A 27,832-nucleotide genomic window follows, 5' to 3' on the forward strand; every position below is an offset into this window, starting at 1 on the left:
TTAAATCAGTAACTATTATGAAGATTTTTTAAAAAATTATACAAATACTCTAATACAGTAGTTACTGCAGTACCATACTAGCTTTCTAAAAATTCTAAGTTTTGGGGCACCTGGGTGGCTCAGTGGTTGAGTGTCTGCCTTTGGCTCAGGTCATGATCCTGGGGTCTTGGGATGGAGTCCCACATCAGGTTCCCCACAGGGAGCCTGCTTCTCCCTCTGGCCTGTGTCTCTGCCTCTTTCTCTGTGTCTCTTGTGAATAAGTAAAAATCTTTGGAAAAAAAAATTGTGAGTTTCTAGGGGCACCTGGCTGGCTCAGTGGTGGAGTGAGTCTTGATCCCAGGGCCCATGAGTTTGAGCCCCAGTGTGGGAGCCTACTTAAGATTTTTTTTTTTTTTTTAAAGAAAAAATTCTAAATTTCTGGGTTTTTTATTTTTTATAAGTAGGCTCCATCCCCAGTATGGAACCCAAGATGGGGCTTGAATTTGACCCTGAGATCAAGACCTGAGCTGAGACCAAGAGTCAGATGCTTAACCAACTGAACCACACAGATGCCTCTGTTTCCAGTTTTGTTAAAAATATAAAATATTCTAATTGGCTTACTTCCTCCTAGTCCTCCTTTTTGTGGCTAAAAATATCAAAATTCCTTTCATATTTTTATGTTAAATAGTTCTTAAAGTTAGCTTTCTATAAGTTATAACTAGACTTAAAGTTTTCTTTACGGTAGTTAAAATCTTTAACAATCAAATGATTGTGACTTTCCATTTAGTCTTGTTAGCATAAAAATGCAATAAGAATGCTGTGTGACAGGGAGGCTCAAAAGGCAATCAAGGCTTTCCTTTCCAGCATATGGAGGGAATGACTGGCTTTCTCACAGAAAACAATTAAAAACGCTGGATAAAATTGGGAAGGGAAAAATATCTTAAAAGCATCAATAAGACGGCAAGACAACAGTTAAGGACTATTCTGGCTAAAATGAATCAAGATGGTATCTCCAAAGGAGTAAGTTGAGGACAGTTGCTAAAACCAGATGACCCTGAGCTCCAGACTTCACAACCTCACAGGGCTGGTTAATATGGAAAGCGAATAGGAGGAAAAAACCCAAGATCTACCAAAGGTGAAGAGTCTAAGCCCGCCTCCTTCCACAAAGCTAAAATCCCAAACTACTACATACCCACTGTAAGCCTGAATTAGAAATACACTTGTACTCCCAGGAGAATTCAAGGGAAATTACCTGTCTTAAACCCTGTTACGGAGTAGGAGAAAACAAGATACTCCCTTGAGATTTCATAAACCCCCAAATCAGCCCTCACATGATTTTCAACCCTAATTCACACTAAGTGGGCTGAGGATTTCTTTCACAGGGTTTTTGAGTTGTATTGTGCAGAAGTCAGGCGCCTGGTAGAAGCAAAAGCAAATAATCTCTAAGAGAATCCATCTTCTTCCTAGGCCTCAAAACATTCCCACAGTTCCAGGAAATAGGAGTTATAGACAGAAATCATAAAACATCCAAAGAAATAAGGCATCAAAAGTAAAAACCAGTAGAAATAAAAAAAAAATTTTTTTTAAAACAGAACAAAGAAAGAAATAACAGCAGAATAAAACCCTCAAAGACTTCTTTTAGAGAAATAAAAAAAAATTGAAAATATGATGAAAGAATAATACAGGAAAAAAGACCAAGAAAAACTGAGAAAGCAAGAGAGAAAAAATTGGGGTGGAAGCAAACATAAGATTTCAAAAGCAGACAACAGTCAGTTAACATTGACTTGTAAACCCAACAATGAAAACCAAAAGCCAAGGTAATACCTTCAATTAATAAGATAACTGACAAATATAGAATTTGATACCCAAAATGAACAGCAATTAAGAATGAAGGCAAAATAAAGATATTTTTCAGCGGGTTGGGACAGGACAGATTTTGCCATCAGTAGGCCTTCATTAAGAAAATTCTATATCGGGCATTGAGGGCATGTGATGTGATGAGCACTGGGTGCTACACTTCCTGTTGGCAAATTGAATTAAAATAAAATAAAGAAGAAAAAAATAAAATAAAATAAAGAATATTCTACATGTACTTCAGGCTAAAAGAAACTAATTCCAGACAGTAAATCAGATCTAAAGACAGGGATACTAATACAAAATAAAATAAGGGAGATAAATTCAAAATATTAGCCATAAATAGGCCAAATGTTCCAGTTAAAACACAAAATTTGCCTAGAGTTTTTATAATTCAACTACTGGCATTTTATTTATGAGAGATGTATGTAAAATGGACTCAGAAAAACTGAAAGTAAAAAAGATGGTAAAAAGATGTAACAAGCATAATTAGAAAACACATGTACTTATATCAGTATCAAAACAGGCTATTGAAGCAAAATGGGTTATTAAAGATTAATACAGTAACTGCAAATTACAAAGAGAAACGGACAACTCCATAATCACAGTAGTTGATGATCTTCATACACAACTCCTCCTGATAGAGCAGACAAAAAAAGCGGTTAGAAAAAGCTTGTTAAAACAGACACATACAGAACATTCTATCTGCAGAAACACATAGAAAACACTGACCATATACTGAGCCATAACTAAAATCTCAACAAATTTTAAAGTCTTGGCATTATGCAAACCATGTGCTCTGACCACAATGTAATTCAGTTAAAAATCGTTAGAAAAATAATTAAGAAAAGCCCTTATACTTGGAAGTTAAGAAACACTTCAAATAAATCATGGGTAATAAATCATAAAAAGAGAAGTAATCAGAATTGTGGGAAAAAAAACAACTCCATCCCAAAACACTGGGAATTACACTCAATAAACATATAGTGAGAATTTATAGCCTTGATTGCTTACCTTAAAAAAGAACAGCTAAAAATAAATAAATAAATAAATAAATAAGAACAGCTTAAAAAAAAAACACAACAATCAATAAGCACCTGACTTAAGTTAGAAAAGAACAATAAAATGAACTGTAAGAAAAGTATCAATGAACACACACATCCACACAGCACAACTAAAAATATCAGCTAAGCCTAAAGTTCCTCCTTCAAAAACATCAGGGGTTGGAAAGCTTTTTCTGTAAAAGATCAGAGAGTAAATATTTTAGGCTTAACAGGCCAAATTGTCTTTGCTATAACTACTGAACTCTGAAGTTATAGCTCAGCAGCAGCCTCGGGCAATACAGCAACAAACTGGCCTGGCTGTGTTCTAATACAAACTTATCATCAAAATCCAGAGGTGGGCAACATTTGGCCCACAGGCTATAGTTTGCAGACCCCTGAGAAGATAAATAAAACAGACAAACCTCTGGCAAAATTGATCAGGTTAAAAAAAAAAAAAAAAAAAAAAAAAGAGAGAGAGAGAGAAGGGGGGGGCGCGCCTGGGTGGCTCAGTCAGTTAAGCATCCAACTCTTTGTTTTGGCTCAGATCCTTATCTTATGGTTTTGGGGATTGAGCCCTACATCACACTCTGTGCTAAGTAGGAATGTGCTGAAGATTTTCTCCCTCTGCCCCTCCCCCCTACTCGTGCTTACGCACTCTCTCAAGCAAATACATCTTTAAAAATAAGAGATACATGTACAAATCATGTTAGGTCTTAAAAACTATAAATAACTTTACGATAGTAAGTTTGAAAACTTAGATGAAATGCACATCTTACCAAGATTGACTCAAAAACAGACTACCCTAATAATCCTATAACCCTTTTTTTAAAATAACAAAAATCACAACATTTCTAGTATTTGATGCTGAAATCTGTGCATTCTAAAAGGTTAGAATAAAGCACCATAACTTATTAATAATGTGTTCGGGTCTATGGGATTCTCTGATTCAACAGTTCTCCCCTCTTAGAACTAAGACTGCTGGACTCCTCTGAGAGCTTCAGCCTTGACTTCTCAACACTACAAGGAAAACTGACCTAAAAGTGGCATATTCTGTGAGCCCAGGTCCTTCTCTTGGTTAACAAATGCACTTCAGTTCCTGTAGGATTTCTAGGAAGTCTACAACTCACCCACTGATTGATTCCACATCCTCCTGTTTGCACCTTTTGAGTTCCAGAACTCTTTGGTTGGAAGTTGCTATCTGACACATATTCTATAATGCCGCAGTCCCTACCTGCTTATATTTCTGAATATTCCAAGCTCCTACGTTCTCCACTTCCTTGTTATTCCCAACTTTTAGCTTCTCTCTCCTCATCCATTCACTGATGAAAGATCAGACAACGCGTGCTGCTTGTCTAGCTTACCACATAACACACCTTTGGAGAGAGGAAACATCCTGCCTGCTGGTCCTGTTCCTAATACTTTGGGGGTTTGCTCCTTAGAACCTGCCTCACACCAAAAATAAGTGTGGTTTTAGGCCCAGCCACTCACACTATCTTAATGGTCTGACCCCTATACACCAGGCCATACCCAGCCAGGTCTTTTTTTTTTTTTTAAGATTTTATTTATTTATTCATGAGACACACACAGAGAGAGGCAGAGACACAGGCAGAGGGAAAAGCAGGCTCCACACAGGGAGCCCGATGTGAGACTCGATCCCGGGTTTCCAGGATCACGGCCTGGGCTGAAGGCAGCGCTAAACCACTGAACCACCCAGGCTGCCCCCCAGCCAGGTCTTAAGACCATGGCTGATTCACTGGCTTAAAAAAAAAAAAGTGTTTATTATAACAATGATTAATTTCATAATTCTTTACTGCCTGACATACAGTACCTTTGGAAACAAGTACAACAATGCATACAAGAAAGAGAATTTTATGTACTTTGTCAGAGTTGAAAAAATGTTTTCAGGTGTAGATAACTTCTTAATTTTTATCCACAAACCTATTTATTACAGCTATGTGTCTTGAAAGATTGAAAAAAAAAAAAAAAGAAAGAAAGATCAAAAGAACAGTGTCCACAAGGTGTATATGAAGAAAATCCTCAAATACTAACAGTGAATTAACAATGAGTCCTATATTTTCTTGTTTGGAAATTGAAGACAAATCTGTATTGTTCTTTAATCTTAGAAATTTAGAAAAACTCATATATTTACTCATTTTATATAGTCAAGTAAGAAAATATAAAATAATATCTAGAAGGTGCATTTAACGTAGTGCCTTCTTTCTATAGTCAAGTAAGAAAATATAAAATATCTAGAAGGTGCATTTAACGTAGTGCCTTCTTTCTTTTAATTATCTCAAGATTTCATAATTTCCATGAAGCTGTTGAATGGTTACTAGTTTGAATGAAGTGTCCTGATTCATAAACATCTATCCTAAACTCTACTTTTGGACCAGATTCATACTTTAGTTACAAATAACAAGTGGTCTAAGTTTCAAAAATACAAGCCACATATTCTAAAGCCCCCACTCCCATATCTCAGCCTACTAGCATTCATTTTGAGAGTTCTCTTATTTTGGGAAACTCATGATAATCTCATTACCTAAATACCATCTGTACCTATTTATCCAAAGAAGCAAAGAACCCTTTAGCATAAGCCAAGTGTGAAATAATTTTTCTATTTTTTAAAAGTAGGTTAGGCCTTAAAAAAGGGGAAAAAAAGCGAGGTTGATTTGGTTTATTAAAGTCATCTCTGTAACATACTTACACTTTCATAAAAATACTGACTCATCTTTGTATTTCATCTGTTATATTTTAAAAATTATATGAAACTAGATTAAAGCATGAAACTAAAATTGCCAACATGTTTTGCCCTTTGTTTTCTATTGATGACCACTATAATGGCCTTTTAGTAGATTCTGCTTATTAATTCAGGGGTCATGAAAAGCATCAAAGTATATCTGAATTATAATGCTAAGTGTATTTTCTAGATCGATTCCTAAATTCTTGTCAGTCAGTCCTTGTACGGCAACAATACATACAACAATTGCAAAAGGATATGCCCGAAATAGATCAAATCAAAGATTCACTGTTACTTAAGACATTTACTAACCAATTTCCTTATTTTGAGCTCCAATATGCATTCACATCTAAAAGCATATATTTAAAAAGAGGAGATAATGGAATTGCTGAAAACAAGATTCATGTACAAAAATCAACCAGTGATAACAATTTGAGAAAAAGTGGAAAAAACTTAATTTACAATTATATCCCCCCTACCCCTTTTGAAGATTTTATTTATTTATTTGAGAGGGACAGAGGGAGAGAACAAGCAAGAGCACAAAAGCAGGAGGAGGAAGAAGCAGACCCCCTGCTAAGCAGGGAGCCCCATGTGAAGTTTGATGCCAAGGATGCCAGGATCATGACCTGAGCCAAAGGCAGATGCCCAACTGACTGAGCCATCCAGGTGCCCCCAATTTTATCCTCTTTAAATCTTATATATTTTCATATCCTGTATTAAAATAAACTTAAATATATGTAATAGACATTAAACATGCATATATATACTACACAGTATTTAACCTAATAAGAAATATGCAAAATCTATGTGATATATGAATAAAGAACTATAAAATTACTGAGGAATATAAAAGATCTAAATATATACACTATACTACTGTATGGGAGTTTTTGTTACTGTAAATATGTCAGTTTTTCCCAAATTAATCCACACCTTTAAGCAATTTGTAATAAAAATACCAATAGAAATTTGGGGGAAATTTAACCTATGCATTAAAAATTTCATTTTGGGGGGTCCTGGGATTGTGAGCCCCACATCTGGCCCCCTGCTCTGTGGGGAGTCTGCTCATCCCTCTCCCCCTGGACCTCCCCTTGCTTGTGCTCTCACTTGCTCTCAAACACAATCTTTTAATAAATAAATAAAAATTTCCGTTGAAAGGAGAAATAAATGACCCACCTAAAGAAACAGAAGGTACAAAACAAGACTACAGCCTTTCCAGATATCAAAATATATTATTCAGCTATAGTCATTAAAGTAACCCTATACTGGTAAAGGAATAGAGAATTAGACTAATGAAATCAATACGGTAAGATCAATAAATAAATATTACTACATAAAATTAAACTTCCACATGCCAAATGAGTCCAAAAGGTCAAGGGACAAATGATAATCTGGGAAAATGTTTACAACATAAGACAAAAGGTTAATATCCATAAAATATAAAATGTTCTAACAAATCAAATTTTTTACAGGTAAGAAAAACAACCTCAACATTAAAACAAAGGGTAAGGACATAAAATTGGATGTCTGTTATAGATATAAAAGACATTCATCCTCAGTAAGGAAAGCAAATTTGAGCAATGAAAATTTGTCATGTCTTAGATTGGCAAAGATTAAAAAGAATGATAAATGCTGTATTAGGAAGAGTGTGGAGAAATGGATGCTTGTATGTAATAATAAAAGTATAGAAGAAGCGGTTTTAGAATGCAATTGAGCAGTATCGACCAAAATATTAAATGTATATATATTCTTTGGTCCCGTAATTTTACATGTTGGAATCTATTCCATAGGTAAACGTGCACAAGTCTGTCTGTAGAGGAGCACGTATATAATGTTCAGGTACCACTGTACACTAGTATCCAAAAAAATAGAAAGGCCTTAAGGACACCAAGTGAATGATTCAGATAAATTAAAAATGGCACATTCACATTATGGAAAACAGTGCAACCCAGAAATAAAAAAGGTAGCTCTATTTGTATTCCCTCGGAAAGCTATCTGACAGTATACTGTACTGGGAGTATACTGCTAAAATTTCTTTTAAAAAAGAGGAAATTCAGAGGACAGTGTGCCAAATGTGATCCCTTACTTATATATGTAAAGAAAACTATCTGAAAGTTTATAGGTTTCGTTACTTTACATCCTCATGTAAGAACTGAATCTTTGGCAGTAGGCGTATGTTCTCTTCTGTGTTGCAGTAGCGTCCAGGGGAAGATCCGAGGTTCTTACACGGAAGCTACAGTCAACTGGACATTTATTTCTTCCACAGGCTTTATTTCTACAGGATAAACACTCTAAGAAATTCTGCAATAAAATAGCCTTTTTAACTTAAAAAAAAAAATGCATTTGTTTTCCAAGCATGTGGAGGGTGTGTTAGATTCTGAGGATATAAAAATGCACAAGACGAGATCTCTGCCCCCAAGAAGCCCACAGCATGAGGCGGGGACAGCCTGCCACGCAGGTCAGCCGCCAAGGTGGAGTTACTGGGAGAGGGACGGGAGGGTCGCCCCACGGCGGGAACGCAGCCCAACGACTGGAGCTTGTCCTGGAGCTGAGCCCTAGGGACGAGGCGCTGACCAGACGGACCAGGAGAGACGGACCAGGAGAGACCGACCCGCGGCCTTGTACTCAGGGAGAGTGTTTCTCGACAGAGGCCTACAAACGCCCAGTGGAGGACTCCGATGTCAAAGGTCAAGCCGACAGCATCTCCAGCCCTAAAAAACACTTCACCGGACCCCGTCTCACTGTGCTGGCTGAGAATTACTTTCAGGTGCCGGTTACTTTTCACCAAATTTTTTTTTTGGTCAAAAAATGTCTACAAAAATGCTTATTTATTTTCCTAAAGGGGGGCGGGGGGGGGGGTCCTAAGGCGGCTCCAGGCCCGCAGGGAGCCCACCTAGGGGGGCAGGCATCTCTCGATCCTGAGACCCTCACCTGAGGCAAGATCCAGGCTCAGCTGACGCCACCGGGACCCCAGGGGCTTTTTAAATGAATGGTCCGACTGCAAGTCCCAGTTTATTTCCTGATTGAAAAACAAACGAGGGCGGCCTGGGGGGGCTCAGCGGCTTAGGGCCTGGGATCGAGGCCCGCGTGGGGCTCCCTGTGTGGGGCCTGCTGCTCCCTCTGCCCCCCCCTCCCCCCCGTCTCTCATGAATAAAATCAATAAAATAGATACAAATTCCGGAGCGCACCGTCAAGACTCTGACAGAAAAAACAAAACAAACAAACCCACACCGCGTCACGTGCCAAGACACGTCACGTTGCCGCAAGGCTTGGGGCCCGCGGCCGGCAGGTTTGCAGAGGTCGCCCCACGCCGCGGTTGCCGCGCTCCACGCCCGGGGCCCGGCGCACACACGACCACGCCACGCGCAGGCTGCACGGCCCCGCCGAGGGGAGGTTCCGGGTTGCGGCCCTCGGGGCGGAGTCTCCTCGAGCCGAACGGCCCAGCCTCAGAGGCCGCCTCAGCCCCACCTCAGACACCGCCTGGGACCCGCACAGCCCCGCCTCGGCCCCGCCTCGGCCCCACCTCGGCCCCGCGCCGCCCCCCCCCCCCCCCCCCCCCCCCCCCGCACAGCCCCGCCTCGGCCCCACCTCAGACACCACCTGGGCCCGGCACAGCCCCGCCTCAGCCCCGCCTCAGCCCCCCTCCCCTCCCCCCCACGCACAGGCCCGCCCCAGCCCTGCACAGCCGCACCTCAGACACCGCCTCAGCACCCCGTCGGCCCCGCCTCAGACCTCCGAGCCGCCGCCCGGGAGCGCGGGCCCTTACCTCGTGCAGCGTCAGGTGCTTCCCGTCCTTCCTCTTGGAGTCGAAGCGGCCGTAGATGGCGCTGTACTTGCGGATCTCCTCCTCCTTGTGCGGGTCGTCGGCGCTCATGTCGAAGATGTGGCCGACCATCTTGGCCAGCTTCTTGTTGCTCCGGAGCAGCTCCCGCACCTCGCCCAGGTCGCTGCGGGGCAGCGTGGCGGCCAGGCGCTCCACGCACTCGGCCACAGAGAGCGCGGCGGCCGCGTCCAGCGCCTCGCCGCCCTCCCTCGGGGACGCGGGGGAGCCCAGGTCGCCGGGGGACAGGCTGGGCTCGCTGTCGGGGCCGCGCGGGCCCGTCCACAGCCGCGGCTCGCCCACGGCCGGCAGCACGAGGCCGCCCGGCGCCGCCGGCCGCCCGGGGCCCGCGCCCTGCACGCACGTGGCCGCGGCGCACTTGGGCGCCTGCGCGTGGGGCTCGCGCGCGCCGCTGGCCCTGTCGAGGCCGCCGCAGGGCACCCCGAGCCACGCCGCGGAGCCGTCGGGCACCTTGTACACGGGGATGCTGCTCACGGGCAGCGACGTCAGCGGCTGGTTGAAGAGGCCGGGGTTGGTGACCCAGTCCCGCAGGGCCTTCTGCAGCCTCCTGACGTGCAGCGGCTTGCTGGCCATGCCCACGAGCGCCATGATCTCCAGGAACTCCTCCTCCCCGGCCTCGCACAGCTGCTGCACGTCATCCCCGCCTTGCTGGATGAAGGCGTCGAAGTACGAGAGCAGGTTGGCCCTCTGCAGTATGCGGTAGAGCTGCAGCTCCCCCAGCGTCCTGGGCAAGGCCGCGGCCATCCCCGGCGAAGCGCGGGACCTGCGGGGAGGAGACAGCACGCTCAGCACCCCGCACCCCCCCCCCCGGGCGGCAACCGCAGGACTCCCCGGTGCAGCGCGGGGGGCGGGGGGGAGGCCGAGGAGACGCTCCAGCCCCGCCCCCCCCCACGCGAGGGCCCGGCACTCGCCGCCGCTCAGGCCCAGGCCTCCGCAGAGCTGCTGCCGGTTCAAGGCGAAAAACCTAAAAAGTAACAAGTGACTTGCCTGCAGGCTCGCGGCTGGTTACGCAGCCCCTAAGCACCAAACCAGGGCTCACAGGGCCCCGACTTTACGGCTTCCAGGGCACCGGCACACACGCCAGGTGAAGCATAACCCGACCCGAAGGCTGCTTTTGCATCAGACAATACGGATGAACACTTTACACCTACAAATGGTCCCCAACTTACAGGTTCAACTTTTTTTCTTTTTTTAAAGATTTTATTTACTTATTCATGAGAGACCCACAGAGAGAGAGAGAGAGAGGCAGAGACTCAGGCAGAGGGAGAAGCAGGCTCCATGACTGGATCCCAGGGTCCCGGGGCCACGCCCTAGGCCGAAGGCAGGTGCTAAACGTCTGAGCCCGACGGGCTGCCCGATTTTTCGACCTTATGATGGTGCGAGAGCCCCAGGAGCCCCAGGATTCCGTAGAAACCATACCGTTTTGAATTGGGATCCTTTCCTGGGGGAGCGCGGCTCTCTCGTCAGGCCGGGCAGCAGCAGTGACCACGGCTTCCAGTCAGCCACACGACGAGGCCAGGCGGCTAACCACCGAGGCGGCTACAACCATCCCGCCCCGTACCAACCGTTGTTCTTCACTTTCAGCACAGTATTCCATAAATTACACAGGATACTCGACACGTTATTATAAAATAGGCCTTGTGTTAGGTGATTTGGCCCACACGTAAGCGAACTAAGCGTTCTGAGCGCACTGAAGACCGGCTAGGCTAAGCTATGAAGTTAGGTGCATTAACCGCAACTCCTGACATTTTTTTTAACGTATGACAGGTTTATTGGAACGTAACCCCAATTGTTTAATTTTTTTTTAACTTTTATTTATTTATGATAGTCATACAGAGAGAGAGAGAGAGGCAGAGACATAGGCAGAAGGAGAGGGAGAAGCAGGCTCCATGCACCGGGAGCCCGACGTGGGATTCGATCCCGGGTCTCCAGGATCGCGCCCTGGGCCAAAGGCAGGCGCCAAACCGCTGCGCCACCCAGGGATCCCCCCAATTGTAAGTCAGGGAAGATCGGTCCATTCTTGCAGCAGCTCTGCAAGACTGGTATAGTAATTCCCATTTTAGAAAAATATATATATATCAAGATTAGTTTGGCAGGCAGGGGAAAATGGATTTCAGCATGAACTGGAGGTAAGAGGTGGTCTATTTAAGAACGGAAGAAAAAAAGGGAAAATTCAACAAATAAAAGACAAGATTTGGTGATCACTTAGGTGTAAGGGATGAAGTTAAGAAAATGGCTACAGGCTTTGGGGATACGGAAAAATCAGGATGGGATTCTTTTTCAAATATATGGCACCTGGAAATGGCGTAAGGTAGAGAGAGTGCTTCAATAGATCTGCCCCGGGTGTAAAGTAACAGACGTGAATCTCGGTGAATCTTGGTGTAAGGGTCAGAGATACAGCATGTGACAGAGGAGGGTTTAAGAGCCCAAGACAGAGTCAAAGAAGAAACATTCTTTTAGGGCCCAATCAAGACCAAGGAGCCTGCTTTTAAAGACACAGCAGGCAAAGCACTTCTTGACCTCTTAGCAGCCTTTAGAAGTTATTCACAGTTGCCTGGAGACCTCCCACATACAAAGAGGAGTTGGCCAAGTACTTCCATTTTAGAGAAACAAACGTGTTGTAATCAACTTGTACCTTTAGCATTAAAAAGGACCCTGTAGACCTCTATGGAGAAAAGGACAGAAGGGCAAAAGAATATGCACACTGGAGGAATATGGGAGCTCCACTCTCAATTCAAAATAGTACAGAGCAACACTTAACTGGGAGATAAGGCAAACAGAGCAATATTAGGAATATCTTTAAAGGCCAGGAGATCCCCAAATCTGGGACTTGTGCTTTATGCCATCAACCAGAATGCTATCAAAATTCTAGTCTCAGTCCTCCCATTCAAGGAGAATGCATCTCCCTACTACTCTAAGGACTGACTTCTGGGAAGCCCCATCTTCAGGAATTTCTGTGTCACCCACAATCTGCTTTGATCAACTAGTGACCTCAAATTTTATGTTTTTTTAAATTTTATTTTATATTTTATATATTTATATTTTATATTTATATTTTTATATTTCTATATTTATATTTTTTATTTTATTTTATATTTTATTACAAGCATATTGCCTAGTGACTTGATGACTTTCCAAAAGATACAAAAAAAGACTGAACTGGGGAGCAGCAGCTTTCTGCTAACATCCAGGACCATCACTTGGAGTGCTAATAAAAATACAACTTCCCAGGTCACTGAGTTGTATCTTAGGAGGCTCCCATGATTTGGCAAGTTTGGCAAACTCCACTAGAAGATTCCTATTTAGTATACCTTCTGGGCACCACAAACTCCTACATGTTTTGTAATCATTCAGATTCCTTAAGTCTACCTTCAGGTTCATGCCACTTTACCACTCTGGATAAAAACATTCTTGCATCTTCTAAATCACCCGCAAGAGGATCCACTTGTCCTCCCACTCCAGGGAGACTCTCCAGGGAGGGTGTGAATCATCCAGCTGGACATTAAGCCACAAAAACGCAGCTCTTGGGAATTACAGACACAACTTAAAGTCTGTATTGAACTGCATTATACCAAGTAAAAGTACTTCTAGAAAGTGTCTGAGGGAGAAAAAAGGAAACTTTCTTTCCCATAATACACCTAATACAATAGCTTCAAACACTTTCAACTCAAGAATTAAAAATATATATACACACACACACACACACACACAAAACCACACATTGCACACACAATCGTTTTAAGAGGGCTATAAACCTGCAGATATCATTAGATATCTGCGCTCCCCAAAATTATGGAATAGAAGACTACGTGAGAAAGTGACTGTAGGAATAGCTTTTGAAGCTTTTTGATTAGCAATTAGAAAAAAAATATGTTAGACAAACATAAAAGGAAACTTAAGGAGAACTGAAGACCCAAACTTAAGTTTACTCTTCTAACACAGTCAATAGTTTTAGAAAATATTCATTTCATATTTTTATCCTTTCTCATCTTTACCCAGAAAGGAAAGTTGCCTAGTTCCTAAGTGGTAAGAAAGCAGTACCAGTAAGAAAGTAGTAATTATTACACTATCTCCGTAATGACTGATAGGACCAAGTGTGCATTTCCAAAGTCAAGATACCAGATGAAAGATAAATATGTGAGCTAGCTGGAGTCCCAGGAGGCTTCTAAAGGCCCACACTTACTGCTGGGAAAGGAGTTTTCTCCTTAAGCTTTTGCTTTAGAAGAATGTTTCAGTTTCCTACAAAAGCCTGTTGTGATCATTTAAACACCCACCACTTCATACATTAACTTGATTTGATTTAAAAGAAAATTCTTATAAGATGAGATTTTCTGTTTTTACAAACGCTGTATCTATTCATGCTTCAACATGAAGGTCAAATAAATCAGGAGCAAGCTTCTAGCTGAAGCTCTCCAATGTGAAGTAAATAGAAAGAGATCCTAACAACACTATAAACGGGTAACTATAGTAAATCTACTCAGCTGAAAACGACTGCTACCTGGCCTTTCCAGGATGCTGGGACAACCACGCCGAGTCTGACCTTTCCGTGAATTCCACAGTTTAAGAGAAACCAGTTACTAATTTTTACTGCATTCAAAATCCAATCAAAGGCCTGCTGCCTATACACAGCAATCTCCACTCGCACTAGCTTAAACCTTGCTCAGCCCGGTCAGTTCCAGTTCCAGAGGACAGGGAATTAAACAACAATGGATTCGTTTAAGGCCATTTGTTGTCATTTGTTATTCATTAATCTATTTTAAATGGTAATGATTGTTCCAGAACCTTCAAAATAAAGCAAATCAAAACTCGCTTTGCCTCCTCACAAGGGAGGATCAATCATCTGCCAGATTCAAACCACGCTCAAAGAAATAAGGGGTTAGCTTGGACCAGAAAACTTGACTAGTCAACTCTTATTTTGTCCTTGAACCACAATGAAACACTCAGTGTGGCTATGAAAAGCAAAACTTTGACATTCTTCAAGTTGGTAATGTGGGGATTCAGTGCGGGACAGACGGCCTTTACTAGTCACTAGGGGAAAGCAGCAGCATCCCTTAACCCTGCCTCAATCCATTCCAAGAAGCTTCTTTCTTAGAGCCCATGACTCTATCAAAACTCTCAAGTACCTACTGAGTTATCACTGACCTCTCCCTCTAACGTCTCTGCAGCTTGCCCTAACTCCCTGAAGTGCTCACTACTGGACTTGGCTAATGGCATATTATGCTCTCTTCCCTGACTTCCCTAAGCTCTCTAAACTTTCATATTAAATCTCTTTTCTGTTGTCTTTCCATTTTCTCCTTTGATGATCTCAACCACTCCCAGGTTTCCATACCACTCCCAACGATCACATATAGCAGCAGACGGACCTCCAAACTGCTGTCTGTAGCTTGGACTGGAGGCCACAGTGACTGGCAGATGCACAGCACGCGCTGGCTGGTGAGTAAGAAACATGCCTCTCACACAGGTCTACTTTGCAAATGAACGTAAATAAACACCTAGTGATTTAATAAAATAGAAACTCTTTAAAAGGGCATCCCAATTCATAGTAACTGTTGTCATTACAGTATACTATTCTCGATCAACAAACACTAATTATCAATGAACATTTGTAATTTTTTAATTTAAAAAATGATCTTCAAAACTGACCAGTTTGAGAACCATCAGCACAAATCATTTTTCTGTTAATTTTTCATTTCAACTACCACCTGGAGATTGTCAAAGATCTCGAATTTTCTAAGTCCAAAATCAAGCATCCATTTTCCTCCCTTCTTCCAGATTCCCAAATCCACTCTTCCCAACTCTCTTACTTCTGTAGTTGCGCCAACTACTCTTGGATCTTTGTGCTTTCCTCTTCATTCCTCAAATCTTCATCTCCTTAAGCCACACCACCCTTTTCCTTTCTCTGCCTCAAAAGCACCTAATTCTACATTTCCCTACTTCCTGCTTCAACTCTGAAAACAGCTGCCTTGCCTTTGATACATCATCCCACACTACCATACCAACTTTATCTTCCTAAAGTACAGGTGTGGCTCTTTACCCACCTCTACAAATTTCCCCATTGCAAAGAAAAAGAAATTCAAACTACTCATATAGGTATCCCAGCCTTCTCTCTGGTCCCTAGTATATCCCTGTTCTCAGGCCAAACAGATACACCGGGCATTCCTTGAATGTGCCTCCCACTCCCCTGCCCCTGTGCCAGCCATACTCCCTCCGGCCCACCTCCACGGGCCTTCTCCACAAAGCCTTGCCCACACTCCCTGGGCGAGGTGTCCTCTTCCTTCTCTGAACCCTACACTACTTGATCTCTCATTCTTCCCCCACTTGTTCAAATATGCCAGTTACTAACCCAGTCCTGGGGATCTGGAGGAAAGAGGACCCTTCATGGAGAATGAGTTGTGAGGGTGAAAGAAGACAAATAGGCAGACAAACACTGTGATAAACGCTATGCTAAGTGTCATACATGAGGAGCCGTGGAATAAAGAAGCAACCTCACCGGGCTCTGTACAACAGGTCATAAGTTCCCTCAGGGGAGGAACTGGGTCTCATTTCAGCTTTTACCCCTTACTTCTAGCCAAGTGTTGAATGTACAGTGACATCTCTATAAAGGCTGCTGTTGAATGAAACCCAACATTTGAGAAAGAATCTGATTAGCAGCCTCTTCATATTCCACATTATGCTCTCTGCGTACACTGGTGCCCAATGACCTATCACGTAGGTTAAGTATTACTGCTTTCCCTATAATTTTTTACCTTCTCTCACCCTCAATATTCTTCTTTCTTATAAGGCTGTCTTTGGATTCCCATAACATAGCTATTTTTCCAAGAGATCTAAGGATGTGTTCCCAACACCGGAATTAATAAGTACTTCCTGTGTTAGTCCAGTCTCAACACCATCATTTCAAAAGGTCATGAAAGATTCTAGGTCTTTTCCCTCTTTGACTCTGTCAATTAAAATGCAACATAAGTTATCCTCAAATAACAAATATCAAGTGGACTCGTAATCACTACTCTTGAATCTTCCTATTCTGGGGTAGGAAACACACTCCCAGCACGTGCACACTTGTATGAGGTCTGTGGCAACGCAAGGAGTGGAGACTCCTCAGAGTGAGGAGAAACAGGGGCAGGACCCCAGTAAGATCGGACTTCTTTTGTATGCAAAGGACTATAAATTCCTTCCTCCCAACACAGCCTGAAATTTTTACTTTAGAACTGTCTAAATTAACAGCAGCATCTTACAGACTTACACAAAATGTGAAAGAACTGGGGAAGAGTCAGCTCATGAGTCATTTACAGATTAAGGTGAATTAGTTCCACCAGACTGTTTTCCTCTTAACATCTAGCTGCAGATCCAGTGCCGGCTACAGGAATGAAAGACGGGGACTGGAAATGGTAAGGAAGGAAGAGGAGACCTGGGGGCAGAGACTGCATTTAAGGCCCCTGAAGCACCATCAAGTTTGGAAGACTGTGGCCTGAAGTTTAAGGGCCTGGTGAGGAGGGTGCACTGGGTACACTACGGGCTGAAACGGAAAAGGCGTATGCCAGGCCAGAGGGTGGCTTAGGGAAAGACGAGCCTTGAAGTCTAGGAAGTGAATTCCTCTAACTTTGGTCCTAGTGCTGGAACTCCAGCTAAAATAATTAACTGTGGCTTCGATCGCAGAGTTGGCCTAGGCACTAACTCTGTGTATGTTCCAAGCACCAAGTGATCCACCTCGGCACGTTTCTTAGTAAGCATTCAGCGATCTTAAAATATTTGGGATCTTATTATTTTCATAGCTATGAACTAAACATGTAGTCCTAATGCGTTAATGGTAACCTGGGGAACTTAAACGTTCCCTCCTATTGATTTTTTTTTTTTAATTCTGAATAAAGACCGGAGAAAAAATGTCTCCTACAGACCCCTTCATAAAAAAAAAAAAAAAAAAATAGGGCAGCCCCGGTGGCGCAGCAGTTTGGCGCCGCCTGCAGCCCGGGGTGTGATCCTGGAGACCCGGGATCGAGTCCCACATCGGGCTTCCTGCATGGAGCCTGCTCCTCCCTCTGCCTGTGTCTCTGCCTCTCTCTCGCTCTCTCTGAATGAATAAATAAATAAATCTTTAAAAAATAAATAAATAAATAAATAAATAACCTTCATAGGCTATGGCTGGGAAGTCTTCAGTCAACTAACAGTCAAGCCATTCAATAAGCATTCATGTTATCTGAGCATGTAGAATGCATGCTTTTTCCAGAAATTTCTCTTTAAAATTAAATTAACATACTGTGCAAACTAACTGTGCAGCCCCCTAAATACAAGGTATTGAGAAATGACAAACTATTTGAAAGCTTAATGCCACGTTTTAGCTGAAAATTGACAAGATGAGGATCACTATTTTTTTCCAGCACCAACTTCTGATTTCTCACTCGTTCCATTATCAAGTATAAGAGAGTATATTCTGCATTATTGTACTAGTTTTGAACATGTCAGATCAAAAAGGAAATCTGCATTTAATACCGTAACTGTACTATTCTTCATTCCACTAAGAAGAACGAAAGAAGCAGAAAAGACAGAACTAAATCCGAAACAAAAGGGCTAAGAATCTTCTACTATGCTTGAAAGGGTATTATTTATTACTTAATATATTTCATAAACTCCACAATGAAATAACGCATATGCAAGACAATTAAACATTAGCGAGATCTTAAACTGTTCAAAACAGATTATAAAACGCTCAATTCCATGAAAATAACATAAAACATTATATACATAATGCACATGAATTGCACCAACACAGACTTCTAATCGAACAGATGAGGCCCAAGTCTTAGAGTTTAGGTCAAGAGACACAAAAACCTGACATATTTGTTTCCATCCAACTACCCTTTTACTTCAAATATTTAAAGTTTAAACAATAGATTCTTCAAAGGTCTCTCCCACTTTGTAATACATTTAATTTCTTCTTCCAAAGCATCCAAAGTGCAAACCCCCCAAATCTTTAATAAACCATTATGTCCTTAAAGTGTGATTAAAATACCAAATGCTTTAACAGATTTTCTAACAACCAGGGGGATGAAAATACATGAACTTCACTGTAGACAATGGGTGTTATTTAGTAGTCACAAAAAGGGAAAATTTTCAATTTGAAATTAAGTTGTATTCATAATTGTGAAAAAGAACAAGATGTACATTATTAAATACATCAGATTATTTATTAGACATATAAACTCATTAAATTTCCTTTTTTTCAGGTATGGCATTCCTAAGAATTTCTGTCATTTTAATCACATCCACAGTTAGCAGGCAAAGTGAGAGAAAATTTAAAAATCTACAACGCCTCAATGTTTTTATTACCATTGCTTCATCCACATATTAACCGGGAATCACCAGAGCCAAGGAATATGAAATGTTTCCAATACCAGGATGGCATATTAACTTTCCTGCAAGATGCCAAACTAGTAAAATCAAAACAAGAAAGTTTCCAATGATTCCTTGAAATTTTCTTTCAAGACCTAATTCTCCGGCATCCAACACCCAAACAAGAATAATGAAGGCTGACCTTGCCAGCCAGCCATACATTCTTAAGAGAATCTTTATATGTGTATCAATACCTGTAAGGACAACATAACTTTGAAGTTTAAAGGACAATACTAAAATGTCTCAATACTGGAAAACGGAGGAAAATGGATACCCTTGAATCTAAGAGCCACTTGTACTGGCACTGAGACTGAGAGCAGCTCTTTGAAGTCTTCAGGAAAATATCAGCCTCCACCCAAAATAAAGTAAGTAAATCCTAAGCATCCTTTTCCAATATTTCTTCTCGAAACCCACATATAAATCGCGATGTGTCATCATTTGGTACGTTTTACAAGAGAAAATTCTCAAAAAAAAGTGAAAAATCTAAAAACGTAATTCCCTGTGTGCACACTTTTCCGACAAAACAGCCTAGCATTTCCTACGTGACTAATCTATTTTAAATTCCGTTCCTCTGTTCCTATGCAATCTAATATCATCTATTAAAAGTGCCAAAATATTTTTAAACAAGATCTGAGAATTTCCCTCGCAGCTCCTGATCTTTGCACTCCTGGAGTTTGCAGACGAGCCGACTGGTGGTGACAGGTTACCCCGAGTCAACTCTTTCGGAGGAGAGTTTAAATTGACAGCTTACCCCCCCCCCCACCCAATTTTCCACGCCCGCCGCATCTCCAGGGGCGGGGGGGGGGGGGCACGTGCGAGTCGAGGGGTCCTATCACCTGCTGCAAACTTGGTCTGCGGGCCCGTCCGCGCACGTTCCGGCCCAAGCTCCGTGTCCCGGGGCCTTCGAGCCGGACCCAGGCCGCCGGGAGCGTCGTTTCAGGGCTCGGCCTTGCGACCCTGAGGCCCCCGGCCCGAGCCCGCGCACCTGAGACGCGACCCCGGCGAGCGAGCATCCCCGCGCGCCCGGCAGGTGTCCGCGAGCGCCTGCAGCGGGACGCGGCTTCCGCCCCCGGCGGCCTGGGGGGGGCGGGGGGCTCTGGCCGCGGGCGCCCCGGGAGTCCGCCTGCCCAGGGCCCGCCGCCCGCCTCCGACCCCGCGCACCCCGGCCCCGTGCGCCCCGCGCCCCGGCCCCCCCCGGGTCGCCCACGCGCGCCGGGGCCGCCCCCTCCGGCCTGGACGCCGCCCCGCGCCCCGACCCCTGGGCCCGCGAGCAGGTACGTACCCGGCCCGCGGCGCGGCTGCGGCGGCCTCGGCGGCCTCGGCGGCCTCGGCCCGTCTCCCGGCGGCGCCGCTCAGCGCCAACTCCGGAGTGGCGGCCGCCCGCTCTCCCCGCTCTCCCCGCTCCGGCGGCTGCGGCGGCCCCGACGCCCCCGCGCCATCGGGGGGAAGGGACGCTGGTGGGCGCGCTCTCCCGGCTCCCCGCCCCCGCCGCCGGCCCCGACGGCGCTCAGCTCGCCAACGCCGCGCCGGCCCGGCTCCCCAGCGCGGGCGGAGGCCGCGGCCCCTCCCCGCCCCCGCCCCCTCCCCTCCCCGCCCGCCCCCGCCGCGCCGCACCCCGCCCCCGCTCCCCTCCCCCGCTCCTCCGGGCGCGCTACACCCCGCCCCCGCCCCCGCCCCGCTCCCCCCGCCGCCCCCCGTCCTCGCGGCGCGCGGCAGCCCTCCCCGCCCCCGCCCCCGCCCCGCCCCCCTCCTCCCGCCGCACCCCGTCCCGCTCCTCCCGCCGCGCCGCACCCCTCCCCATCCCCCCGCCCCCGCCCCCGCCCCCCCCGCGCTGTCACATCGGGAGATTCCGCTCTTGCTACATTCGCCGCTGCGGCTCCCGCCCACGCGCGGCCGAGTGACGCAGATCCCGGCGTGGGCCGCGGGGCGGGGGCGGGGGCGGGGGCGGCGGGGCCCGGGCTCGGCCCCTCGCCGCCGCCCCCGCCGCGGAATCCGGAGGGCGGCCCATCCCGCCGGCAGCTGGGAGGACCCGGGCGGGGGCGGGGAGGAGGGGAGGGGAGGGGAGGAGGGGGAGGAGGGGAGTGTGGAGGGATGGGGAGGAGGAGGAGGGGAGGCAGGAAAGGAGAGGGAGGGGAAGAGGGGGAGGGAGGGATGGGAAGGAGGGGGAGGGAGGGATGGGAAATAGGAGGAGGGGGGAGGGAGGAGGAGGGGACGGAGGAGGAGGAGGGGAGGGTGGAGGAGGGAGGGGGGGCCGCTGCCTCGGGCCTGCTCTCCAGCCGCCTGCCGCCCCGGGAAGATTTGCAATTAAAAAAAAAATCTCTCTCATGCAACTGGCGAGGTCCCCGAGGTCCCCGAGGTCCCCGAGGTCCCCGAGCTGGTATTTCAGGAGCGGAGCCCGCCCGGCCCGGCCCTGCCCTGCCCTGCCCTGCCCCCAGGCCGCCGCGGAAGCGCGGGGCGCCCGGCTCGGGCCGGCGGGGGCGGAGGCGCCAGGTGCGGCCCTCGCTTGGGTCCCGGGCGCGCTGCGCGGGGGCGGCGGGGGCGGCAGGTGCGGGCCGCCCCACCCGCGGCCCCGGGGACCCCCGCGCAGCCGTTCGCGGGGACCCCCCCGGCGGGGGGCGCCCCTTCCCACCCTCCCGCACCGCCTCCGCTCTCCAGAACAGGCCCGGGACCCGAACGCCCAGCTCCCGGGGCGCCGGGGCACGTCGGAGTTCCGTTTGCATGAACTTTTCTACCCAAAGGAAGTCTTGAAACCTCCATAAATGCACTTCAACTATTGCAAAAAAAAAAAAAAAGAAAGAAAGAAAAAAAATCGGAAATTTGTTTTAGGATCTATTCTCTTTACAAAAATGGGAACATGAAAGCAGTCCCCCAATTTGAGCAACGTGCTCTGCAAGGACAGAACGCGTTTACTAAACCTGCAGCTACCGCCGGTGCAGGTAGGATCCCGTCTTCACGTACATCTAAAGATCCAGTTGTAGAGGAAGCGGGGCCGCGTCCTGGCCGGGCTCCCAGAGGGGCCTCCTCTGCTGCTGGCACACAAGGCCGCCTTTGAGATGGGAAAATTCTTCCCTACCACGTCTTTATGTTGTAGCACTGGATGGGATGATAACATCGAAAGAAAAAGACCTTATGAAAGTACTGGACTTTTTTTTTTTCTTTTTTTTCAAAAACATGTTGAAAGAATGAGTAATACCACGACGGGGTATATATAATTAAACCTTTTTCCAGGGTGAGGGAAAGGTTCTGTATGAAGTCGTCGTGTTGATGTTATCAAGTGAATAAGCAACGCTTGCTTCCTCAAATCCTTCAACTGAAGAAATCACTACTGGAAGGTCGTCTTAGCCTAAGTGTCATGGTTTTTGCTGCTGTGGACCTTGTTCTGCTAAAGAGACCATCAACAAAGTATCATAGCATAAAGACCATTTCTTGGAAAGGTACAGGTTAACAGATTTTCGAGCAATTGAAATCTGCAAAGTTCCGATTTCTCTCTGAAATCTTGATGTTTTGCAAACATGTGTTGGTTCTGAGCGGCTAGGAAGAAAAATAACTTTCGTCCATAAATTTGTACAATTAGTGATTCACAAGTCGTGAAATGAGCAATCTTAACCTGGACTATTGAGTCTCCCCGTAGAATTGTTGTCAGAATTGGCCTGAAGGCCATTAAATCCTCTTCCTGAGCCTGTATTTGTTTGGCCAGTATTGAACGTAATGCTGAAAGGGAAATAAGTTAGGGCAGATATTTTTTCTTTTTTTCTGCCTTGTAACTAGATAGAGTAGTTCCATGGGGGACACATTTAACACCTCCAGTGAATGTCTTGAACCACAAATAGTACCAAATCCTATATATATTATGTTTTTCCTGTATGTATCTATGATAAATTTATAAATTAGCCATAGTAAGAGAGTAACAATAGCTCATGATAAAGTAGAACAATTATAATAATATACTATAATGAAAGATATGTGACTCTTTTTCTCAGAATATCCTATTGTGCTGTACTAACCCTTCTGATGGTGATGAGATGAAGTGAGGTGAATGTCTCGGCATTGCCACGGTGTTAGCCCACTATCGGCCTGATGATGCTATGTCAGACAGAAGGAGGATCATCTACTCCAGGATCCTGGGCTGCTCAAACCACGGAAAGTGAAATCTGGGACTACTGTATTTCTACAGTTAAACACTAAAGTCCCTTGTTTGTTTTCTGGGCACGTTTAGATAGTATATTCTTCCCACATTAAGAATGGTATTTTTGGCCCACTTTGCATTGCCTTAAACACACTGTGGTGCTGGGGGAAGTAGTAGGAGGAAGGAAAATGAAGAAAAGATAAATTTTTAAGCTTTTAGGCATCCAGTTTTCTCTGCAGTGTCTATACGACAGCACTACAGTCAGTATGGCTGCTCACGAGAATTGAGGTATTTGTCTGTATCTGAGACAATTCAGATAAAGAAGAAGCATGATTCTTATTTACCTCCTCACCACTTTTGTCCCCCATCCCACTCCAAAACCGGCTGCTACCCCCCACCCCCATTCCATGCCCTGGGCACACACAATTATTTCCCATTGTCAGGCCCTGGTGGTTTGTGAAGGGAAGACACTCCATCCCATAAAGTGACAATCACAGGTTCTGATTGTTCCATATTCCATTCCATCCTGTAAGTGTCCCTTATACATCTCTTGAATGTGGTACATACATGTGTGTCTAAGAGGACTTTAAAAATATTATTATTTAAAATAGTTTAGGGGCGCCCCGGTGGCTCAGTTGGCTGAATGTCTGTGTGCCTTCGGCTCCAGTCATGATCTCAGGGTCCTGAGATTGAGCCCCACATTGGGTTCCCTGCTCAGTGGAAGTCTGCTTCTCCCTTTGCTTCTGCACCCCCCCTCCTCCCCTGGTGCTCTCTGTTGTGCTCTATCTCAAGTAAATAAAATCTTAAAAAAAAAAAAACTTCAGTGATTAGTACATTTGCAGAAATAAGGAGTTCTTTGGACAAAACCTTTTTCACACTGTGAAACTAAAAAGGGTTTTAGAAAAAAAAAGAAAGAAGAGAAAGAAAGAAAGAAAGAAGAGAAAGAAAGAAGAAAGAAAAGTAGAAATTTGATAGTGGTTCAGACATCTGAGTGAAAATTTCACTGTAAGAGCATTATTTATTACTTTTAGAAAGATTTCTTACTTTAAAAAGCCTCAGTGATTCAAAACAAAAGAATTCATAATAGATTTAAAATATTCTTAGAGGAGAGAAAGAATAACATTATGGCTTATGACCTACAAGATTTAAGATACAATGTAGTGCTGTCCTCCAGTTCTCCTATTATTGCCTCAGAACAATTCTATACTTAACGAATTTTCCACTCAATGTGGTGGTGGCCCTACAATTAACCGAGTCATGTGTAATATTCGTATTACCAGAAATGTAATTAAAATTACCTTTATTTTGCAATATGAAATTTAAAGCCTTGGATGTGTGTTGCAGACTAGATTTTTAAAGTGTATCGAGATTTGAATATTTTCAAATACCGAAATTATAAATAAGCTTCTTAAAGGTAAGCTAAGAAGAATATATTTAATAACTGATCATTTCAAGACTCATGACTAAAGCTACTTGCTCTTCTAAAAGAAAAATAGGCATATCTTCATACATTGCATTTTAAGACACTAGAATTTTAAGTTGTAAAGGCTCATGATAAAAAAAAAGGCTCATGATGTTCACCTAATTCAAAATAGTTCAAATACTTTGCAGAAATTCAACATACAACTAGTTTAGTTCTAATAGCTTATTTATAAGTTAATTATTTTAACTTGTACCGTCATCCCTAGTGGGGTGAAAAAAGGGGGGGGGGGGAATGAAATAGATTCCTGGCACAGAACTACAAATGCTTATAAAACGCAAGTGAAGATACAGAATTACAGACTTTGGTGGGGTGCATAGGATCTTGGAATTCATCTGACACAATTGACTTCTACAGGGGTGCCTGGGTGGCTCAGTTGGTTAGTCATCTGCCTTCCTCTGCCTTAGGCTCAGGTCATGATCCTGGGATCATGGGGGTCCTCAGATCTAGGGGGTCCTCGGAGCCCTGCTCAGAAGGAAGTCCGCTTCTTCCTTTCTTGTTAACCCCTCTCCTTGCTCATGTGCACTTCTTACAAATAAATAAAATCTTAAAAACAATTGATTTCTACAGATAACGACATTTACATTCTACATTGCTAATATGAACAAAAGAAAAATACTAATATAATATTAAACAGTAAATATAACCATTTAATTGAATGAAGAGTAATTTTGGTTGTATTTTAAAATTTTGTGTTTATTTTTTTATTTTTTAAAGATCTTATTTATTTATTCATGGGAGACACACACAGAGAGAGAGAGGCAGAGACACAGGCAGAGGGAGAAGCAGGCTCCACGCAGGGAGCCCGACGTGGGACTCGATCCCAGGTCTCCAGGATCACACCCTGGGCCAAAGGCGGCGCTAAACTGCTGAGCCACTCGGGCTGCCCAAAAAATTGTGTTTAAAACAGAAGAGATTGTAAAGAAAATTTTGAAAAGCCTTTGAAAAATAATTTCTGGATACTTTTGAAAGAACTGGGCCTGGTTTTGCTTCCTCCTTTGTCCTCTCTGGCGGCAGGGGTCACAACTCAGCTACTCTTTCTCTTCCCTTCCCGCCTCTCTCCTCCTCTGGCATCCAGCGTGCAGGACTTGTGTAGTTAGCTGTTCCCTAACACTGTCTGAGGCCTCACCAAGGCTCACTACCGCCCGCTTAGGCCCGGCTGTGATGAACTGAATGTTTGTGTCCCCCGCCCTCCGGATCATTGGTGGAAATGCTAATCCCCACTGTCAGGAAGTGGGTCTTGAGGGTAGAGTCCTCATCAGTGGGAACATCCTTATTCAAGAGACCCGAGAGAGTTCTCTTGCCCCTTCTAACACGTGAGGACATAGCGAGAAGATAGTATCTGTGAACCAGGAAGTGGTTCCTTACAAGACCCCAAATCATCTGTCAGGGCTCCTAGTTTGATCTTGGACTTCTGGATTGTGAAGAAATAAATGTCTGTTGTTCAAGCCACTCCGCGTGTGGCATTTCTGTTACGGCAGCCTGAAGGAACCAAGACCCTGGCCACTGATGATTCTCAGCCACTACACAAGGCAGAGGGTGGAGAGTAGGTGAAAAATACTCTGCTCGCTCTATCTGGAATTTATCCAGATCGTCTTCCATTTGCACACCTTCCTCTGGGCTTTCTTGCTCCTCACAGTCCCATGTTTGGCTTTTGTTCTCTACGCAGTTGGCTAAAATTGACAGCAAGTCTATGCTCACTCTCCCTCTTTCAGATTTTATTTATCTCTTTGACAAAGAGAGTGTGTGTGAGACAGAGAGGGCATGAGCAGGGGGTAGGGATAGAGGGAGAAGCAACAACCCCCCACCCCCGGCTAAGCAAGGAGCGTGATCCAGGACTCGATCCCAGAACCCTGGGATCATAATCTGAGCCGAAGGCCAACGCTCTGCCAACTGAGCCACCAACGCGCCCCACGCTCCCGCCTTTCTCTGAGCTTCTCTCCTCCTGCAGGCCCAGGCCCACCGGCTGGAGCACTGCTGTGGAGCCTGACCCGGGAAGGTGGATGACAGATTGCGTTTTTCTCCTTGCCGAAAGTGTGTGACTTGTCAGCCAAGGTGCGTGGCTTTTTCTAGCACATAAAAGGAGAAAGAGAATAGAAATAGCCTGTCAAGGTAGAGAGCCCTTCTTGAATAAATGAGTTGGAAAAAAATAGAGGGAGAGGAAGAGACGAAAAGAGAGTAAATGTGCCCTTAGGAGAAGCTGACTACAGCGGACATAACTATTCTGAGAGAAGTAGAGACAACGGACAAAGAAAAACTCCCCAAGCACGCGGCTCTCCCGAAGAGGCAAAATGAAGAGACAGAGAAGAGATCGTCGTAACGTGAATTCCACCGACGTGTGCTCTTGGCCTGGGACAAGTGGCAGGAATGGGATGGAGAGTTTGGGATAGACCCTCGGGAAGAAGGGACGGGGACACAGTGGCTCTCCTGCTCTCTTGGCTTGAAGAGGGCCTCGTGTCACCTTTCAGTTGGATTGGGAGGGGGGCGGGCGTTATCAGGTATGTATCTGAAGCAGGAAAGAAAAGCAGAACAGGTTCAAAAAATATCCACCATGCGCTATTCAAACGTCAGTAAATTGAACGTGTGAACGAGTGGGGCTACTTGTCACAACAGATTGCTCAACACTAACTGCCTTGTAGGAGCAGACACTTTGAAAGGGCAATGCGGGTGTTGAACACCGAGAGATTTAAAGCTATTGATATAAAAGTAAGTCACACGTGGTTCTGTACACATGTAATTTTCACAGCTTTATAGCGTGAATTGTATTGTTGTGCACACCCAGATTCCTACGTTGTGACCATCAGCTTGCCCGGAATTGGCAATAATTCAGGGTCATCAAAAAATAAGGAATTCCTCATTTTCTATCTATTGCTGTTTTTTTTTTTTCATTTCCTACTGAAACAACATCTCTAATAGTGACAACGTGAGAGCTGTTCCCAGCTATAAAATATACTCTTTAAATAGAGTTTTCCATATCATCCTGCTCTTGGTAAGGTTAACAGTTCTTACGCAGATTTCTGGTAAAAAGGTAAACAACTTTTTAGAAGGGCGATTTAGCAAAATCGAACCAATAGTTTCAAAGTGTTCTTTTTATTTGATCAAACAGATTCACTTCTAGGATATTATCCTAAGTTTATAAACACTTAAGAAGGGATACCTGGGGGGCTCTGTGGTTGAGCATCTGCCTTTGGCTCAGGGTGTGACCCCAGGGTCACGGGACCAAGTCCCGCATCAGGCTCCCCGCAGGGAGCCTGCCTCCCCTCTGCCTGTATCTATGCCTCTCTCTGTGTCTGTCATGAAGGAATAAATAAAATCTTAAAAAACAAAACACTTGAGGGGATATTTATCACAACATTTTTGTAGATTTGAAAAGCAAAATAATGGATCA

General features: G+C 44.9%; 1 protein-coding gene and 2 long non-coding RNA genes across 4 annotated transcripts in view; 2 read left to right on the forward strand and 1 right to left on the reverse strand.

Annotated features, from left to right (window-relative positions):
• The window catches only part of NAB1 (NGFI-A binding protein 1), a 45,870-nt gene extending 25,592 nt beyond the window's left edge, over window positions 1–20,278 (reverse strand). Inside the window, exons 1-2 of one of the 2 annotated variants that reach the window (XM_077885270.1) lie at window positions 20,121–20,278; window positions 9,380–10,217 (exon numbers count right to left, since the gene is read on the reverse strand). In XM_077885270.1, the coding sequence (XP_077741396.1) occupies window positions 9,380–10,198 (819 nt within the window). In that variant the 5' untranslated portion in view covers window positions 10,199–10,217; window positions 20,121–20,278. The remainder of the gene's footprint in view (window positions 1–9,379; window positions 10,218–20,120) is intronic. The other variant, XM_077885269.1, reaches the window with a different exon arrangement.
• A 1,199-nt stretch (window positions 20,279–21,477) lies between these two features.
• Window positions 21,478–23,153, forward strand: LOC144306028 (uncharacterized). The gene is made up of 2 exons (XR_013373054.1): window positions 21,478–22,272; window positions 22,819–23,153. It is a non-coding gene; the product is annotated as an uncharacterized LOC144306028 (long non-coding RNA).
• Window positions 23,154–26,252: 3,099 nt separating this feature from the next.
• On the forward strand, window positions 26,253–27,772 carry LOC144306030 (uncharacterized). Its single transcript, XR_013373056.1, has 2 exons — window positions 26,253–26,499; window positions 26,639–27,772. It is a non-coding gene; the product is annotated as an uncharacterized LOC144306030 (long non-coding RNA).
• Window positions 27,773–27,832: the final 60 nt, after the last annotated feature.

This window comes from Canis aureus, chromosome 36 (assembly GCF_053574225.1).
Source record: "Canis aureus isolate CA01 chromosome 36, VMU_Caureus_v.1.0, whole genome shotgun sequence".
NCBI classification, from domain to species: domain Eukaryota; kingdom Metazoa; phylum Chordata; class Mammalia; order Carnivora; family Canidae; genus Canis; species Canis aureus.